General features: G+C 42.3%; 1 protein-coding gene across 4 annotated transcripts in view; it reads right to left on the bottom strand.

Moving 5' to 3' along the window:
- CHID1 (chitinase domain containing 1) overlaps positions 1–19,108 on the bottom strand; it is an 82,931-nt gene extending 63,823 nt beyond the window's left edge. For all 4 annotated transcript variants that reach the window (XR_013393630.1, XM_077931574.1, XM_077931576.1 and 1 more), the window contains exons 1-7: positions 18,984–19,108; positions 18,372–18,521; positions 17,489–17,621; positions 15,200–15,244; positions 13,032–13,138; positions 11,799–11,860; positions 3,849–3,941 (exon numbers count right to left, since the gene is read on the bottom strand). Coding sequence is in view for 3 of the 4 variants with exons in the window: in XM_077931574.1 (XP_077787700.1) it covers positions 3,849–3,941; positions 11,799–11,860; positions 13,032–13,138; positions 15,200–15,244; positions 17,489–17,621; positions 18,372–18,521; positions 18,984–19,097 (704 nt within the window). In the remaining variant the exon portion in view is untranslated. The remainder of the gene's footprint in view (positions 1–3,848; positions 3,942–11,798; positions 11,861–13,031; positions 13,139–15,199; positions 15,245–17,488; positions 17,622–18,371; positions 18,522–18,983) is intronic.
- Positions 19,109–19,321: the final 213 nt, after the last annotated feature.

Genomic DNA, 19,321 nt, shown 5'->3' with positions numbered 1-19,321 from the left:
AATAAAGATGACATAGTATTAAATATGCCAATGAAAAGCAGATTCCAGCAGGAGCTCTGTAATTCTATGAATCTAATTTACCACATATTGCCAGTCTAGCACTTAAAAAAAAAATATCAAAGAGACAAATGAGAATTTTTATGGATTCCGCCTACAAGGCAAGAGGAAGTCCTTTCAAGCCAGTCAGCCAAACCATAGTTCAAGATGCTGGGTGTGAAGAGTGCTTTCCTTGTATGAGAAACAAGCGACTCAGTTTTGAATCTCTGTAGTGCCAACATGTGTGGCATTTCACAGAACAACATGAACAAAAAACACATGTCTGTACCAAGAAGATCATGGTCAGGGCTGTTACGCATGCTACAATTCTGCAGGAGGAAAAATATGCAACGTCTTCGTAACTCAGCTCCTTGAAAACGTCACCTTTCATACACGCAAGACACTTCCTAACCCTTACAGTTGCAACAAATATGCTTGAACATATATGGGTGGGCATTGCCAGCTGAAATCTCAGGGGGGCAGCCAAACAATCAGGGGAGAGGCTAAAGTAGCCTTCAGTGCTCCATGTGAAGGAATGGGTTTCTGTGTAGCAAGTTTAAAACTGACTCAACCCCCTCCTTTTGTTGTTTCAAAAGAGAGCATTTTAAAATGCGTAAAACTTGAGCTGTTGAGCAAAAACATAATAAGGACACAACTGCATAAACAAGCTCTCTCCCTTATCAGTCATGGGAAGGGATGACCCTGACTCTTTAGGGGATCAAAGAAAACACGTCAATACTTTATCTTATGTGCTCACCACAAAATACGTGGGGACCGATGTCTGGGGAAAAAGCCAAAAGCGTGTTTCCTGGAGATCATGACCTCTTCCCAGATAAGAGTAGGAAGAGGAAGATCCTTTTATGGTCAGAAATACAGGAAGGACGATCCTTTTATGGTTGAGAGTACCAGAGCAGGAGGTTACACATGTTCTTCTCTACTATGAAATTGTACATGTTCATGCAAATAATAATAATATCAAATAAATTGCGCGAAGTCAGAAATTAAGAAAATATACTTGATTTTCATGATTTATACTGACTGTGCTATTCTGCCTTTCTTGGTACAGTATTTGGATTACCTGGGTGCCTCTCCCTGTGCACAACCCACATCACCCCCAAATCTGCGTCAGTGGGTTGGAAGAACCCCCAGAACGAATTAAGAGAGCACGCAGGAGGGGAATAGCGTTCTTTTGTGCAAGGGGAAATCTCCGTGCTAACAGGACGTTCCCCTTAGCATGCAGTGATTACACTTTAATCCAATTATGATAAATCTAATGGGCTGGAAATCAGATTATATTGCCACAGTGGTTTCCACTGGCCTTAAACATGGCAGGATTCAGAACTATTTGTCATTCCCTGTCCCCTCTAATTTCAGTATAATGCACTTCGGGGGAAGTGCTCAAAAATATACTCGAGACTAAGAAGCTGCTTATGGATTTCCAAAAGGCCCTTATGCGGAGATCCACAAAAGAATATTCATTCTTAGTAATAATGTACTCTGCAGGGCAGCTAATGCTCTGTAAAAGTCACTCCATTTGAGCTGGCTTGTCCACAATTGTCCACTGAAAAATACATCTACGTACCAAATCATGTATAGCAATTCTAGCCAATTCTATTGAGTCAAGGGGGCAAGAGAATATTAAATTTGTGAAATTGCCTACATTCTACTTAACATTCAAAATATATAAATGCATTTTGCAAAGTCTATTGTTTGCTGCAATTATCCTAGATCTTGAAAAGAATGCATTAGCTTCATGATAAGCTTTGTGGTAATAATGACTGATAATGTAGAAGCTGCAAATGTGTTTAAGAGCACTCATTTGCTTTCTGTAGCAGACTACAATTAACAAGCTGGAGCAATCTGCTTTAAATCTAAAATAAGAAGATAAAAACTTGACTGATCCATGTTTCGGCAGTTCTTAACTGGGAGGTGCTGGCCTCCTTGTATTTTTGTATTAACAACCTTGTGCTGTGGCCAACATTTAAAAAGGTATATACAGTATATAGTATGGCTAACAAAAATAATTACTGAAGAATGAAGAATCTCAACAGGAGTCTTAAAAATATTTTTTTCAAACTTTACTTCTGCATAGTCTCTCCCTGCAACACAAATATGAAGATGCAACTGCCTAATTGAGCATTTTAAATGCTGAACTGTGAGGTGCTCTATTGTTCTAAAAACTGTCTTGATGGATTGTGCTTTAGTTGTGTTGTTGCATTTTATTTTGAATGCCGCCTTGGGATCTAAAAAGATGGCCAGTTTGAAAATAATTTAAATGAATAATAATTCTACAGTATCCTGTGCACTGAGCAGCATCCTGTACAAGGTGACAGGGGCTGGGGCTCTTGCACTGATGTACCACAAGCAGCACAGATGTTTCACACATGCAAATGCAAAGGCCAGTGCAGCTGTGCTCTGTAAGGCCTTACACAACAGAGAAGTAGTGGATGAGGGCAACACACTGGAGGATCAAGTATAGGAAGAGAGAGGCAAGGCTATCAACAGAACAAACTACTGGGTGATGCAACTGACTCCAACATCACGAGTACTGAGGTTTGAAGGCCCATACCCTTAGCAAGCTACAGGACCCAGACTATGAAAGGGTGACAGTATTGCTTACCCCTTTGCAGGCACTCACAAGACTGAGCTGTAGGTCTGCATGCCAAGAAGGAGGCTGAAGTTATTTTAAACATCTATTCAAAACTCAGTTTCAGCTGCCAACACTGAAATATGTAAGTTCTGTATCCTCTTCATCAGACGCCATTGAGCAATTGAAACTATTCACTAATACATATGGCTAAGAAGGGCTAATGTTTCATCTAGCCAGCACAGAGATTGCATAGTTCCTCCGCCAAGAGTTTGAACTCTGTACAAACCATAACATTATGAATCCAGGGAGATTTTTTATACAAATAAATAAGCACTGGGGAGATGAAGAAGGTGCAGATTAAATGCAGGTATGTACTGCACAACTGGCCAATTTGTATAACCATGTGCTGTTCAGTTTGCGATCTTCCTTTCCAACTGTTTTGTACTAATGAAGGCAGCTACTTTGCTTAATTATTACAAAACAATTTACTGTGAAATGGGCATTAGCTAAATTAAACATGTGGCAGGTAGCAAAGGAAATTAAGTTACATGAAGATGGCCTTTTCGAAGTGTCTGCATTCCTTCTTACATCTTCTCATTTGACCTGTGTTTACTGCAACTATACATGATGGTTTGGGACAAGGCCGGGGGGGGGGGGCACCTCCAGAAGTTGTTGGACTCCAGCTCTCCCTCAGCCCCAGCCAGTAGAATCAGTGTTCAGATGGTACAGAAACTGTAGTCCTGCAACATCTGGATGGCACCACCTTAGCCACCGCTGGATTAGAAGATGTATGGTTCTGCATACCATTACAGATCTTATTTCCTTCCAAAATTTTATAATCCATTTATCAATATAAAGACACTAATTAAAGTCATTTCCTTAGCACTGTTTGGTATACATACCACTTGATAGTTCTTTCGCTCCCTTGCTTCAATATTTATTAAGTGCCTTGATTGGGGTTTCATAATGAATACATGGTTCTTGCCCAGAGGGATTAAATCTTAGCACAGACACATTTCCTAATCCAAGCCTCTTAAATGTGTCCCTCTCTTCTTCCCCAAGGTGCTGAGCCTGGCATTTTCCTCCAGCGGTGAAGAGGGAATACACGCTTCGCTTTTTAGGCTGCATATATGCACTGGTCTCTCAGCAAACATTAAACCCAAATAGCTTGAATGAAGCTGAAAATAGATTCAGGGATTTTCTTTGAAAATAAGACACTCACCCTGGCATGACAGTGGGAGGGATAACAAGCATCAGCTTCAGCCGCACCTGATGCAAAGCTTCCGAGAGGTGAGTGAGCAAGTGAATCAAACCCCTGAAACAAAAACATGGTGTTAGGTCTAGAAGTAAGAAAACTAAATCGTGGAACAACATAATTTTCTTTTTTAAAAAAGTTAGCAAATACTCTTCCTTCATTAAACGATGAAGAAACACTCTAATAGGACTTGGCCCTGCACAATCCATTCTCCCTTTAAATAGGATGTAACAGGAGATGACAAAAGAGATGCTTTTATTCAGTCTTCATTTTAGGACAGGGATGGGGAAGTTGGTTCCCTCTAGATGTTGAGTTTGGAGTACAGCAGCATCTAAAAGGACCAGGTTTCCCCATCCTGGTTTATGTGATCAAGGAATGATATGCTGTATTTTATTGATTGTATCTGAATTCTCCCCTGGGAACATTTGGGTTGAAGGAAGATCTTTGTAATGGTAATGGTAACAGCAGCAGCAGCAACAGCAGCAAGTGACCACCATTGTACTCACTCTTCTTCAGGCAGGCCAACTCAGCATGTGGTCACAATGGCCACTCTGCAGGTCAGCATCTTCATCATGAGTTCACAATGGTCAGCCTGCCTTCAGCAGCCATAAAGACACACTGATCAGTCAGTGTCTCTCCCTGGAGAAAGCAGCAGCAGCAATTTGTGGGCACTGTAATCTGTTGTTCTCTCTCACTCCCATACAGAGGCTGGCAGAAGCAGGACTATACAGGCACAGTCACCAAGGTCAGTATATGCATGAGCCTGTGGGCAGAGACTCTTCCTCTTACTAAGGTGGGCAGAAGCAGTATGTGGGCACAATGGCCACCTGGTTCTTATTTAAATGGGAATGGAAGAGGAGTGAGGAACCTGTGGCCCTCTGAATGTTGTTGGACTGCAGCACCTGTCATACCTGACCATTGACCATGTCGCCTGGAGGGCCACAAGTTTCCCCATCAGTGTTTGAGGATTAAGGTACACATGTTCTCTTAATTCCCAGCTCTTTTCTTACTATCTCGGCCTTTCCTTCTTCCCCACCTTCCTCAGTAACCTAGTGATTCCATGCCTTATCACATGGCTGGCTATGATCAGGGATGCTTGGAAGGCACTCACAGAAAAGGGAAATCTCTGCTTGGACTTCCCTTTTCCTGGTGTTGTGTGATTCTCCCTTGCAGCAATGGGGAAAAGGAGGGGTGGAAAGTGCTGGGCTCCCTTCCCCTCGTCCACAATTAGCCCAGATATGACATGTTTGCAGTCCTACAACCAGCAACAGTCGTTTAGTACATTGATGTCAGAAGCCTTTTAAGTACTTGGAGGTGTTCCATTAAAGGTGGTTAACAGCCCACGCTCTGCCAGTAAAGCCAGGAGGCAACTGGTTGAGAAGAAATAATTCTCCTACATTTTTTCCTGTCATGTTGCAAATGCATCTACACTTGCAGTAGCCTCACTGTAATGTTCTATTATCAAATATCTAAAAGCATTAAGTAAATGATATGCAGAAAGGGTGGGTGAGAAGATGAGATCATCCTCCACAGAGGGGAATAAAAGAATATTCAGCTATCTCTGCTTGTATTGGGTACCCTTCAGATTTTTGCCATTACCTCTGCTGAAAATAGCGGGTGGTGCTCAGCCAAGTTTCATTGAGAGTAGACACATTGAAATTAATGAACATGACTAAGTTAGGTCCATTAATTGCAAAAGGTCTACTCAAAGTAAACCTTACTTTAACACCACCTTGTGAATCAATGGATTTAGCTTAATCAGCCAACACTGCATGTTCATTCCAAGGGCAATCTCTGGAGATATGTGGCCAAGCTCTTTGCCAAGATAGCTCAGTCAGTAGAGCAGGAGGCTTTTAATCTCGGGGTCGTGGGTTTGTGCCCCACGTCAGGCAAAATATTCCTGCATTGCAGGGGGTTGGCCTAGATAACCCTCAGGGGTCCCTTCCAACTCTGCCATTCTATGATTCTGTGAATGGTGGGAAGACGCTCTCCCCTCGCTACATGAGGTCATCTGCTAACAGCTGTCCTGATCTCTTCCTTGTGCTTTGCAGCTTTGATTGGGGTAACATTTATTCATGGGCTGTGTAGATGAGTATACCCACTGGCACACACAATAGAAAACTAAAACGTAGCATCTGCAATCTGGATTTTGCGGCTGGTGTTTCAAGCACTGTTTTCAGGGCACCACAAAACATAACACCACCTCACGACTAATGTGGGTTCAAAGAAATTTTACACACAGAGAGATAATATTCATCAACTTGACATTGTTTTTTATACTAAACTTGGTATTGAGCAGTTTACCCGATTTATGGCAAAGGTGGGAGAAGGATGGCAGCTTCTCTTGTAAGAAAAATCGCCCAGAAGATTTAAGTACTGGCAGCCTAACTTGTCAAGCCATCTCTCTGGCCTAAGAGCACTTCTTGCCAATTCAAGGGATTAGTGGTTAACGCTCAGACTTCATTTACGTGTACTCCCATTTGTCACCCAAAATAGATTATGTAAATCAAGCATTGCATGCACTCCGCCATCCCCAAACGGCCCTAGCTGAGTGCCCATTTAAAAACATCCAATAAATTATATGTCTGCTCGTCTCTACAGTAGACTTGAGCGTTTTAAGACCATATTTTCCCATATTATCACTGTCAACTCGGAAAGGAGGGAAGGAAATGCACATGCTGCATTGCATTTTTTAAAAGTATAATGAGGCTGGAGCAAACTGTCGTCATGGCAAAACATAGTTAAATATTCATTTTGTCCTTTGCTATTGTCAAATTGAACTTTCGGATGTTCCTCTGAAGCACATGGCACTTTGAGAATCTACCCAGACCCAATTAAAAGGTGAGGTATGTATTTTAAACTTTCTGACCTTGGTTCTCTCGTGAATATACAATGCTGCTGGTCCCTCTTTCGCCTTCTCACCCTCCTCCCCACTACACTCTTGTTCAGGCATTTCAGGTTTGTCCTTCTTGAAGCTGCAAATGATGCTGACCTCAGCAGAACATTTATTGCAGCTCACAGTATTTGTTGCATTCCCTTTAGAGTCTCAATTTAACTATAGCTAATGCTCAAGTTTGATGGTTGCTGCCCCCGCCCCCACAAATCAAGGATTTCCCAGAAGAATTAAAAAAATAAAATGAAAAGATCCAACATAATAAAGCTGTGTTTGTAGACAGCTGACCAAAAAAAATGAAACTTTTTTTTTTAAAAAAAGCAATCTCAGTTCAAGAATGAGTTATTGCTGTTTGTCCTTTCACTGCTCTAGGTAATACCAAGGAAGGAAGGGACTTACAGTAAGCCATTGATTAATAGGTTAAATTTCCAAGGCTCAGACTGAAGTACTGATGTGTCTACAGAAGTTTTGTTCTTTTCTTCCCACAGTTAATAAGGTACCTGAAGGTCAAATGCAGATGTTCCTGCAGCATATAGTGAAGGCAGCACTTTTCAAATAAACTATGTGATTGTGGCACCACCTACTGTTGACTATCAGCCTGAACAAAATTATATGTGTGACCTTGTTTGCACAGAATCAAAACCATGCCTGTTACAAATACCAATCTAAGGCATTTTCAATGCACCGAATTTTAAAAAGCAAGTCATTGGGTGGCAGTCAACTAAGTTTTACTCAACAGTATACCCATTGACATTACTAAACAGAACAATAATAATGTATTACTTGTACCCCACCCATCTGACTGGGTTGCCCCAGCTACTCTGGGCAGTTTCCAACAGAAAATAAAGAGCACGTGATACATCAGACATTAAAAGCCTCCTGATATGGAACACCATATAATTGGTTCTCTCTTTGACAACTGATAGGCGGGCGTTCCACAGGGCAGGAGCCACTACCCAGAAGGCCCTCTCCCTGATTCCCTATAATTTCACTTCTTGCAATGAGGAAACAACCAGAAGGCCCTCAGTGTCCAGGCTGAACGATAGGGGTGGAGACACTCCTTCAGGTATACAAGGGTGTGGATGTTTAGGGCTTTAAGAGTAAACACAAACACTTTGAATTGTGCTTGGAAACGTACTGGGAGCCAACACAGATATTCTAGGACCAGTGTTATATGGTCCCAGCAGTCACTACAAGTCACCAGTCTGGTAGCCGCATTCTGGATTAATTGCAGTTTCTGAGTCAGCTTCAAAGGAAGCCCCAGTACTAAGTCAGGTCTATGAATTTCAGTAGGCCTACTCTGAATAAAACTTAGTTAACTATCACCCAATGTAACCATTTGCAACTAGCTGCTCGCAAAAGGAAAATGGTACGACTCAAAAACCTTCAGCCTCCGACTGCTGCAACCTAAATACAGAAAAGCAATGCACATCCACAGATTGAAAGAGATTTCATTAACTTAGCTTTGACAAGAGCACACACCACAGTTAATTCTTGGGCTCACATATTTCCCTCTTCTTCATGAGCAGCCTTTAAGGTTCCTCCACTTGCACATGAAGGAGAAGGGAATGTCTCACTGTCTGCATAACATTATGTGATGGGTTAGCATCAAAGCTGCTTGGGTTTCTATCCACTACAAACAGCAAAATAAAACCTAGCTTAGTATGGTTGAGACTTTTTCATCTCTGAGTAGGTTCAAAAAGCAGGGAAACAGATTGGCTTCCAGTTTTGCCACTTCTACCTTAATGCGCCGGGCGGGTTTCAAGAATCTCACCTGCCGTTCCTCCATGAGCTCCAGCTCAACATCTTGCCATAGACAAGCTGCTCAATTTCCAGGACAAAAGAAACGAGTAATGTTGGCTAGTTCTAACATCCACACCCCTCCACTATACCAAATCACCAGGGGAGTTCAGATTTCTCAAGGTCCGGTCTTTGAAGCTCTCTTTACTAAGATACAAGCTTACTTGCAGTTAGTTTACTTTAAAGGCTTCTAACAGCAATCCCTACAATTGTCCAGAATGAAAGCTCATTCCTGTACAGTCAGATCTTTCACTTCTACACAATTATTATTAAAGTTTGGAAGCCTTATTCTTCTGTAGATCTATCCACTCTGTACATGATTATTAAATATTGATAATAAGATCAGCAAATCTGAATTATGGTAGAAAATGATCCCTTGGGTGTTTCAGGTACACATCTTTGTTTTCTGTTTTAGGTAGTCGGTAGTATTTGTGTGACTAAGAACTGAACTCCACTGTCTTTGGCTAATTTGAAAAAAATGCTAATGCTATTGTTTACGTGACTACTTATCCCAAATTTTAAAAAGAGAGAATAACGAGCCAAATTAACCTGGAGTTTTCTCCCTTTCAGACCACTTCAGCATGATTACTACCATCAGCATATAAATGTTGGGAAGAGAAATGAGATGGCATTAATCCAGGATAAACCTTCTAATAGTTTCAGATCCCTCCCTTAACTTGTGATGGCTAAAGAAAAAATGATGATCCTCTAAAAAGATCAGTGAATAACAGAGTTATCACAATACTGCCACTGTGTGGATAAGAATAAGAACAGCACATCATATTTCAAGTAGCAAAATCCAGTTTTGTTTGGGTAGGAAACAAGAACATAATTTTCCTCTAAATGTAATTATGACATGAACTAGCATGCCCAGGGTTAGAAACAAATAACGTTTGTTGAGACTGTCACTGTTCACATCCAACACTCCCCCAGAGTGCATGGAACTAGATGAATTGATCTGAGTTCAGAAACCCTGCAAATATAACTGCTCTGAACTCAATTTCAAGTAACTAAGATAGATTTCATGCATTCTGAGCCTCTCTCCTATCTTTGATGCACACGTATGAAATACAGAAATGCAGTTCTAAACAAATTTGTATCATGATTCCGTGTTTTTAAAACAGATTGATAGCCATGTGGGAATGTGAATTTACAACCTCATTTCCTGCATTATTTGTGTCGCATCTGAACAAATGTGTTACCTTTTTTCTCTCCATAGAGTAGTTGTACACATTTGGGTACAGCTTTTTCATATTTCAAGCTTTGTTGAAGCAGGGCAGGGAAGCCCTGTCATTCATATATGCAGATTTCCTTCACCATCTCCCCTCTCTGCACTCCAATGAAACTGACATGATCATCAGGGAAAGGCTTGTCAGCTCCATAAACTCCAGGCAGTAGAACATGCTAATTCAGACTCTTGTGTAAATACAAGCAGCTTGTCATTGCAGCTGGAGTCACAATGAGAAAAAGACAAGAGGGCTGAACTGCTCTCTGTAAGTATTCTGATGGTGCTGGCAAACTCCCAGAAATCTGATGAGTGGCGGCAAATTTTGGGACAGCGGCTTGAATGTTTAAATTGCAAACTTCCACCTATACTCAACCTGTGTCATTACAGGGAGCCACAAGAGCGGGGAGTGCTGTTGTGCTTGGGTCATGCTTGCAGGTTTCCCATCTAGATAGCCACTGTGAGAACAGATTGCTGGACTAGACGGGCCATTGACATTATCCAGCAGGCTCTTCTTATGTTCTTATATACATGCAAATACTGCAAAATGCCACACGTCTTCTGTGACCTCATCCAAAGGAATCCAACCACAGGTAACTATTGGAAATCTTGAAACTTGTCACTACCCTGCAAAATAGGGTGCTCTAGAGACTGATTTCAGTATTGCTTCCTAAGGGCTTGCTTGGGAAGTGATTCTACCAGACAAGAACTGCTTCCTGTTTAGCTTCTTAGCTAGCAAATAGATCCCAGCACAAAAAGGGCACATGCCCCAAAGTCCTCTTTCTCTTATGGCTGTTAGATGAAAGTAGAAATTTTTACTACTCACCTGACTTTCAATGGTGTCTAGTTGTGACACTGAAGTTTTACCTGTTATACTTTCTTTGCCTTTTTAATTTCTGGTTAATTTTGTTTGGCATGTCTGACCTTGTTTCAGGATTACATAGGTTTGGAGTATTATTGCACACCACACTGGGGGTCCTGAATCAAATCCTATCAACAACTTGAGCAAGTTTCACTCCCTGCCTCCAAAAACAGTACATTTTCCCCCCTTCAGAAGGTAATAACACCACCCCACGCTCAAAGAACTGGCATGATCTACCTATACGGATGATGCAGTTAATCTATCGCTCACCTTCCCTGAAAACAGCCTTTGAAAACATTGTGATCTTGATAAAACCCCACTGTCAGGTCTAAGAGCCACATTAAGGCAAAGGGATTACACCTATGGTACTTAATGATTGTTTTTTCTCTGGCATCAGCAGACACCACCAACATTACTCTTTCAAGCAAGGTGACAGGCCTTTTTGCAACCTGAAATGGTTGGAAAAACAGCAATCAGGAGATCAATGCTAATCTTGACTATAACACCTAGGATTTCTTTGTTGGCGTCTGTACCATTAAGAATTGCTAGGGCCAGATCTGACAAGCAAAAAGTAGGGAAGAAACGAGGCAATGTGACAGTGGGAAAGAAGGCAGAAAGCCGGTGCATTTATCGTTTTGCTTAAAACAATTTCCCCATACCCTCTTGCTTGACACCTTCTCGTGTTACCTGAATTCACACATAACCACAAAACCAGTGGTAACCTGCTTGAACATGAAAAGTGGGGGATGGCTGTCATTTCAGGGTCCTACAGGAGGAACTGCAGCATATCTCTCTCTCATGATGCTCTAATAATTTAGGGATATTTAGGCTACATGGATAGAGAGTCCCAAGAGACACCATCTTTCCAGGCAACCATTACCCTAACTCCTACAATCACAGCTGTGGATTCCTAATATGTGCCCTAGTGCAGCATACACTGAAATAGTCACCACACAACAGTAAACATCAGAAAAGACCCTTAGTGGTACATACTCTGTCAAGATTATTGACCGTAATTTACTTACACAGTACTCCTGAGCATGTTTCCTTTTGAACGAATCCTATTAAATCGTCAGTGAAACTCGACATACTAAAAAAATAAAAAAATAAGTAGCATCCTGAAAATCCTGCACTTACGTTTGCTTCTGATTTCCTAGCTGACTCCAAACTTCAGCCACAAAGCCATCAAAATTCTCATTCTAGAATAATGAAAACATTGGAGATTGTAAATTTACAGTGGAACTTTGTTTTATGCACTGTCCTCCTTGCGAACACTGCAGGTTACAGGGATGTGAGCGGAAGTCGAGCACCGGCAGCACAGCAGGTGCCATTAGCAAAAGCGCACCTTCTGTTATGAGCGGTTTCAGGTTTAGACGGACCTCCGGAACAAATTAAGTTCGTAACCAGAGGTACCACTGTATTCTGAACAAATATCATCGGGGTTATTACTTTAGATGATGTTGAAAGTTTAGACATCTCAAAAAGAATCCTGCCTTTACCTCTTAATGCTTTGATCAGGTGTGGGTTATTCTTTTTCTGCTGCTGCTGTTTTACCATTTAATTAGATGCCTGTGCTTGCTGATTTTGTTTTAAGCTATGTTGTCATTTCATTAGTTTGCTTAACTGGACACCATCATGTAAAATAGCTGTTTATGCAGTTTTTATAAATAAGGCTATGGGTTTAAAACACAACCATGCTGCCCATGTATACAATGCAGTATCATATCAAATTGCTTTGAGGTCTTTTTTTACAATCATAGTGTATTAAATAATAAATAAAGTATCAGTATGCACTGAGTGTTCACTGGAAGGACAGATTGTGAAGCTGAGGCTCCAATACTTTGGCCACCTCAAGAGAAGAGAAGACTCCCTGGAAAAGAACCTGATGCTGGGAAAGATGGAGGGCACAAGGAAAAGGGGAAGACGGAGGACGAGATGGTTGGACAGTGTTCTCAAAGCTACAAACATGAGTTTGACCAAACCGAAGGAGGCAGTGGAAGACAGGAGTGCCTGGCATGCTCTGGTCCATGGGGTCACGAAGAGTTGGACACGACTAAACAACAAATGCACTGTGTCACCTAGGGATCTTTTATGTAAACACAATTCACAACCCCTGAGTTTAAACATGCCAGCATTTAGCCCGCCTCCTTTTCACCCACATGCTATTGAGCACAAACAACATATTTACAAACTTACTTCCACACCTAAGAATCAAGCTTCCTTTCTTCACTGCTATATGTAATATATAAAACCTGTCTGTGACATCTAGGCCAGTCATTGACAATTTTACGTCATCGACAATTTTTAAAAGCCACACTGATATCTGGTATTATACTGGCTCTTTATTTCTCAGAGGTAGGCTTAAGATACCTTGGCTATTTGGATCAGGTTACTGGAAAGCTCTTCTATCTCATCTTCACTGTCAAACACACTCTCAAAGTCATGGTAAGTCCAGCCTTCAAACAAAATTCGTGGAACTGAAAAAATACAGAAAGGGAGAAAGAAAGTCATTAATTTTCTACGCTATTAGGAAAACTGCTGTGGCATGCTCACTCGAAAGATGTATTCCACCCCTTCTCCATTACTAAAACTTGTTCTATCCTTATTAATGTACTTCAGGCGGAAATATATGACGAGGATGGGGAAACTGTGACCCCACCAGCTGTTGCTGGACTCCATCGGCCCCTGTCACCACGGCCAATGGCCAGGGGTGATATGAGTTGCAGTCCTAACAAAATCTAGATGACACAAGTCTTCCATCCCTGGTATGTGAAACCTTTATTGTAAGTATAGCAAATTTAGGGCCAACACTCCCTTTCAGCATAAACATTTGAAGCTCCATGTGGCTGCCCATACGCACTGAGGCTCCAAATCATGACACTTTTACCTCAAATTTTGGGGTGCAGAGAAAGGATAAGCTAAGCAAATTTTGTGGAGTAGGAACATATTCCATTAATCTTCCATGGGAAATAGATTTCTTGGCCAAGATAAATATCAGAACCCAACAAGTGTAAGTGGGTAGGAAGCTACAGCTGATGCTAGTGTAAGGCACTGGAATGAGGTGCTGAAAGGGCAGAGGGGGGCTAGCCAAGGATCCAATGCTGGTCCATTTTGTGGAAAGGGGTCTGATTCAGGCCCGCCCGCTGCACCATCATGGAGATTGTGAAACAAAAAAGGACACATTTGAGCATCCCACACATAGGTGGAATCTACACACATATAAAAAACACTGTGAAAATGCTTTTTAAAAAAGTTTTGAAAAATGCATTGAAATTGCCATAGCTCACTGTTGCCATCTAGTGCCACATTTGTATATTGTACTTTAAAGGTAAAGGTAAAGGACCCCTGACAGTTAAGTCCAGTTGTGAACGACTCTGGGGTTGCAGCACTCATCTCGCTTTACTGGCCGAGGGAGCTGGCATACAGCTTCCGGGTCATGTGGCCAGCATGACTAAGCCGCTTCTGGAGAACCAGAGCAGCGCACAGAAACGCTGTTTACCTTCCTGCTGGAGCGGTACCTATTTATCTACTTGCACTTTGACATGCTTTCAAACTGCTAGGTTGGCAGGAGCTGGGACCGAACAACGGGAGCTCACCCCGTCAAGGGAATTCGAATCACCAACCTTCCGATCGGCAAGCCCTAGGCTCAGTGGTTTAGACCACAGCGCCACCCACATCCCTATACTTACAACACACTTAAAACATTTTATTTGCAGCTGCATAGCTGAGTCCACACACACTTCCCCTGCTCAGGGCTTTTACAGTGGTGATAGACCTGCTGCTTCATTCTACCCTGCTGCTCTTTAATGTGTGATATATGGGATTTGCAAAATACAATTTTTCAGTTGTGCTAAAAAGGGAGAGGGCAGAAAGCCTACTCCTTTGCTTTAAAAAAAGAAAAGCCTGCCAACTAGTTTGATCTGCATTTCCTCTTATGTACAACTAGGGTGGTCTGGGACCTATCAGTGAGAAAGAGATTTCAGGAGGGTAGGAAATGGAGGAGGGGCGTAATTTTTCCTTTCCCCATTCCTGAAATCCCTCCATCGCCACCCTGGTGATCCCCAAGCCGCACTACAAGATTCTTGTTCCAGGCTGACTGACTTCTGTTAACACTGGCAGCATTTTGTTGTGAATCCCCAGCAGTCGATTACAATTTCCCAACTAAAAAGGCAGCAGGAAAACAGACCCAGTCATTATAAAGAATGACTGGGACAATTTGGCTAAGGCAGAGGAGTGCAGGAACCCAAAATAGTATGACACAATTAAAATTAATGCTTCCGGAGTTGCCCTACAAGAATGGGTTCAATTTTGCCAGACTCACGTTTCAAAAATCACGAACATTAAGAGCCCTACTGGATCTGGTTTAGCAGCTTGTCTTCCAACTAAAGGCCCATGGAAAGACTGCAGGCAGGACACAAGGGCAATAGGGAGCCAAGGCCCATTGGAGCTAAAAATCATAGATTGTAGACTTGGAAGGGGCCTTGAGGGTCACCTAGCCCAACCCCCTGCAAAATATGGAAGCTTTTCTACAAAGTCACCTATTTTGATGTTTTTGGCATTCTTCTTCACTTCTTTCATCCAACCTGTTAACAGAAAACATGAAGACCAAATATGAACCTGTCTAATCACAAAGTGCCAGATTTTCAAACACAAATATGTCTTTTATAATTTTTCTACTCTGTGACTGTCAAAGAAATAACGGTTACATGGATCATGGTATAAAAATCAATGCTCTCTACACCACCAAAGATGTATTAACCATTAAGCAACCATGCGTTGCCAGCCCAGAGTAACACATATGCGCATGTGCTCCACTCACCCTGGTCATTTTGCATTTGGCCCATTCAGGAAGGTAAACACTAACATAGCTTTGGGATTATTCAAAGCAGAAAGCAGCATACCAAGGTTCCTCACTGCAAGGCATCAGCCTTCAAGCACTGGGTACCACTGGGCCAACCTACAGCACCTGATAGATTGCTTACTGCCAAGTCACTACAGACAGTAATGATCTCACATGCAGTGTCATGCAAATTGACCACCAGCTGGAAATGGTTGGCTGTGGCTGCATAAGCAAATAATGGCTGGATCTCCTTAATTTCAATAGGTTGACTCATATACATTCTCTGTTTTTAAGTTGTATTATGTCTCAATGTCAATTTGTAAAGCAGTATTTCCCCCCCATTGGGTGTTGTATGAGAGTGGGAAATTTTATGTTACAGTGGAAGTTTGCAAATATCAACATTCACATATGAATGCCGAGAATCCCTGCCAAATTTTGTGAATACCCGAGAATTCAGAGATGCATTTGTGTCACTGTTCATTTTAGGGGAGACTGCTACAATGCAGCCAAAACAAAATCACACTCAGATGTGGGAGGTTTCAGCACACTTGCAGGGGGACCCCAAGTCTGCAGAAGTGCAAAAGCAGTTTTAGAGAGAGGGAAACCAAACAGCCCAAAAACCAAGTAGACTCTGTGGACACGAACTGCTGACTGACTGCTGACTGAGTGAGGGGTAGGGAATGGAATGAAATGGAGTGGCTGGAAACTGGAACAGGAGCACTCCCTACAGCAATTGTCATAGAGCATGCCTGTCAGTAACCACATAGTTTAAAGTTGGAGTTCATTCTTTATTAGCAAAAACACAGTCTCCACTGACTTGCATGAGTGTCATGCCTAATGAGCACAGCAGCTCATTCCCGGTGGATGAAATCATGAAATCAGTTGCTGATACTAAAGGTCCCTGCCTCCCCACAGCTGTCTGTCTCCTCCTCTCCAGGGCTTTTTCCAAGCAATGGGAGACTGCACTTGCATGCAGTCAATCTCTCCTCCACCTTTTTCATGCATCTCCAGGTTCTGGGAAACAGGAGAGAGGAGAGTGGAGCTTGTTGCAGCAGGAACAGGAGACACATGTCACTCTTCACCAGCCTGACTCATCTCTGCCTTTTCCAGTCCCACTCACCAGCTTACGCTTCTGATTCTTCTCTCTGCTACAGACTCTCCCAGCTCACCAAGCCCTGTTACTTCTTCCACTTCCTACATCTCTTCCCAGTCTTCTCCCTCTGACCACTCATTGTTGTCCCATCACCTCTCCTGGGGCTCTAGGCCTTCTTCCCTTGGTGGTTCCCCAACTGGTTCCTCCCTCCATTCCTCTGCATCCATGACAGCAACATTTTGTTGCAGGGCCTACTTGCTCCTTTTAACAACAGTCTCAGGTGGTTGAGTTTCAACAGGAACAGAGCCAAAACAGAATCACCGAGACACAAGTGAGAGATATCAAGATGCTCAGGTGAAACCCACCGTATGCAGAAATACCAAACATATTTTAATGGGGGGAGGATCCCAGGCAGGAGTGTCTGACTGCAAATATTCTCAAAATTCATGGATGGTGAGACTTCACACAGGAATATCAAAGTTACCACATTTTTCAGGCATTCACTGTTAACACACACGCTTGTATATGCACCTCTCTTAGCTTTTATTGTCTGCTACTACATGCATCCAATGAAATAGGAAATGGCCTGAAAAGAGTCGCATCATAATAAATTGTTTAACTTCAAGGTGCCGGAATACTTTTTGCCTCTGAATGAATTCAGCATCAGAGTTATAATTGGGAGTTCCTAGCTCAAGCCAACATGCTGGATTATGACAGAGTTAAAGCATACTTTTGTGTTACAGAGAATGCATCCAGTTATTCTATCAAATTTTCTGCCATGGAAGGAAAGCATTGTATAGCATCACAAAATGCATGTTAACACTGGAAAGCCAAACAGCAAATGCACTAGACACAGATCATGGGGCATGGGATATCAAGCACAAAGGAAAATACCTTGGTCAGCATCATGGAGCCCTGTCACCTGGAACCTCTCCTTGCCCCTTCTCTTCACCTGCAACCAGACTGGCGAGATAGTCGTAAATTTGCTTCCAAATATCTTAGCAATGTCATAGCCATGGCTGTTCCACTGGAAAAGGGAGGAGGAAAAGGTATTAGGGCAAAATCCATCACAAACCACCTAGAATTGTATTGAATGCAGGGAAGAGGTCAATGGTCCCAATTTCAGCTCAGAACTTCCATTTCCAGCAGCTAGCCCAATATATTTTGCAGTTTGAGGCAAAGGACAAGATGACCTTGTTCCTCACCACCTAGGCCACTTTTATGTACTGGAGAGGCAGTTGTAGTTTACTTAAATACTGACAGCTCCAAAAGTACTCTGCATTGCACCCAACGGTAGTTTAGATGGCTCATTACATCTCTGCAACAGGGGAATGGGGGATAGCCAGGCGGCTTGGAAAAAAGGGCTTGGTAGGAAGGATGACTTGTTGCCCACAAGCACCTGCCACCTGAGGCACCCCAAATTTTATTCGAAAGAGAGAGCGGGGAAACCCAAATACAGTGGTACCTCTGGTTAAAAACTTAATTCATTCCAGAGGTCCGTTCTTAACCTGAAACTGTTCTTAACCTGAGGTACCACTTTAGCTAATGGGGCCTCCTGCTGCCGCCACGTGATTTCTGTTCTCATCCTGAAGCAAAGTTCTTAACCCGAGGTACTATTTCTGGGTTAGCGGAGTCTGTAACCTGAAGTGTCTGTAACCTGAAGCGGCTGTAACCCAAGGTACCACTGTATATACACACAAATCCACAAACCATGCAACAGATACCAGCATTCCTACAACTAGCTGCATCCCAACTTTTTCATTTTCTCAGTACTTACAGGTGTTATGTAGCCCAAAACATCTCCCCCAAAGTGTCGTTCTCGTGCTTTTTTGGCACAGTAGCTTTTGTACTCTAGGATAATATCCTTCGTCTTTAAATCGGTAGAAACCAGGCCACGGTCTTGCACTCTTTTATCTGAATAGTGAGTCTGCCAACAAACCATTATCATAGATTTAATAACAACTAAAGAAATCATCCATGTTCAGAAGCAGTCTACTCCTAAATACCACTGTAAATATATCCATATTTTATTGCACCCCAGATATGATGGAAGCAGCCAGTCTTGTTTAATCATGCCTGATTCACATGCACAGTACGGTATGGAATTGGGTATGAAAAGGGGTGTGTAAATAAGAGAAAGAAACTCAACCATCCCACCCACCTTTGCCCCCTGTCCAGCCCCATGTTAAAACTAGAGTCATACCCACCACCCAATTTACACATGAATCAGGGATACTGTAGTTCAGGGAGTTTGGCTCCAATTCATTTTTGCAATATTCAGTCACCTTATAGGCAAATGTTAACACCACTAGGTCAGAGTACAAAATCCACCAGAGCGTTCAATATGAATCTTTGCAAAAATTCCAAGCAATCAAGCAGCTTCTCCTACCTTTTCCTCCAGGGTTTTTGAGGCAGCTTTTTTGGTATCTGTCTTTGACAACGTAGCATTAGCCACCCGAGAAGCCAGGGCAAACACAACAAGGCTGATTGCGATCCATCTCATGACAGCTTGGAGCTATTTCTTTATTGAGGAAGATAAAAAAATAAAATAAGGAGTTTGTTGTGAGACGACAACCCTACTTGAGAATAAGAATAGTTGTTGCCAAAGGAATGTTCTTCAGTGGCAGAGCACATGCATGGCAGGCTCTGTACATTTAATAAGGATCTCAGTGAAAGGAGGAGGGGAGTCTGCCACAGAGACCCAATGCCAGTGGAATGGAGACCAGG

This window comes from Podarcis muralis, chromosome 1 (assembly GCF_964188315.1).
Source record: "Podarcis muralis chromosome 1, rPodMur119.hap1.1, whole genome shotgun sequence".
NCBI lineage: Eukaryota > Metazoa > Chordata > Lepidosauria > Squamata > Lacertidae > Podarcis > Podarcis muralis.
The sequence above is the reverse complement of the archived record's forward strand: the minus strand, read 5'-3'. Positions and strand labels throughout refer to the sequence as shown.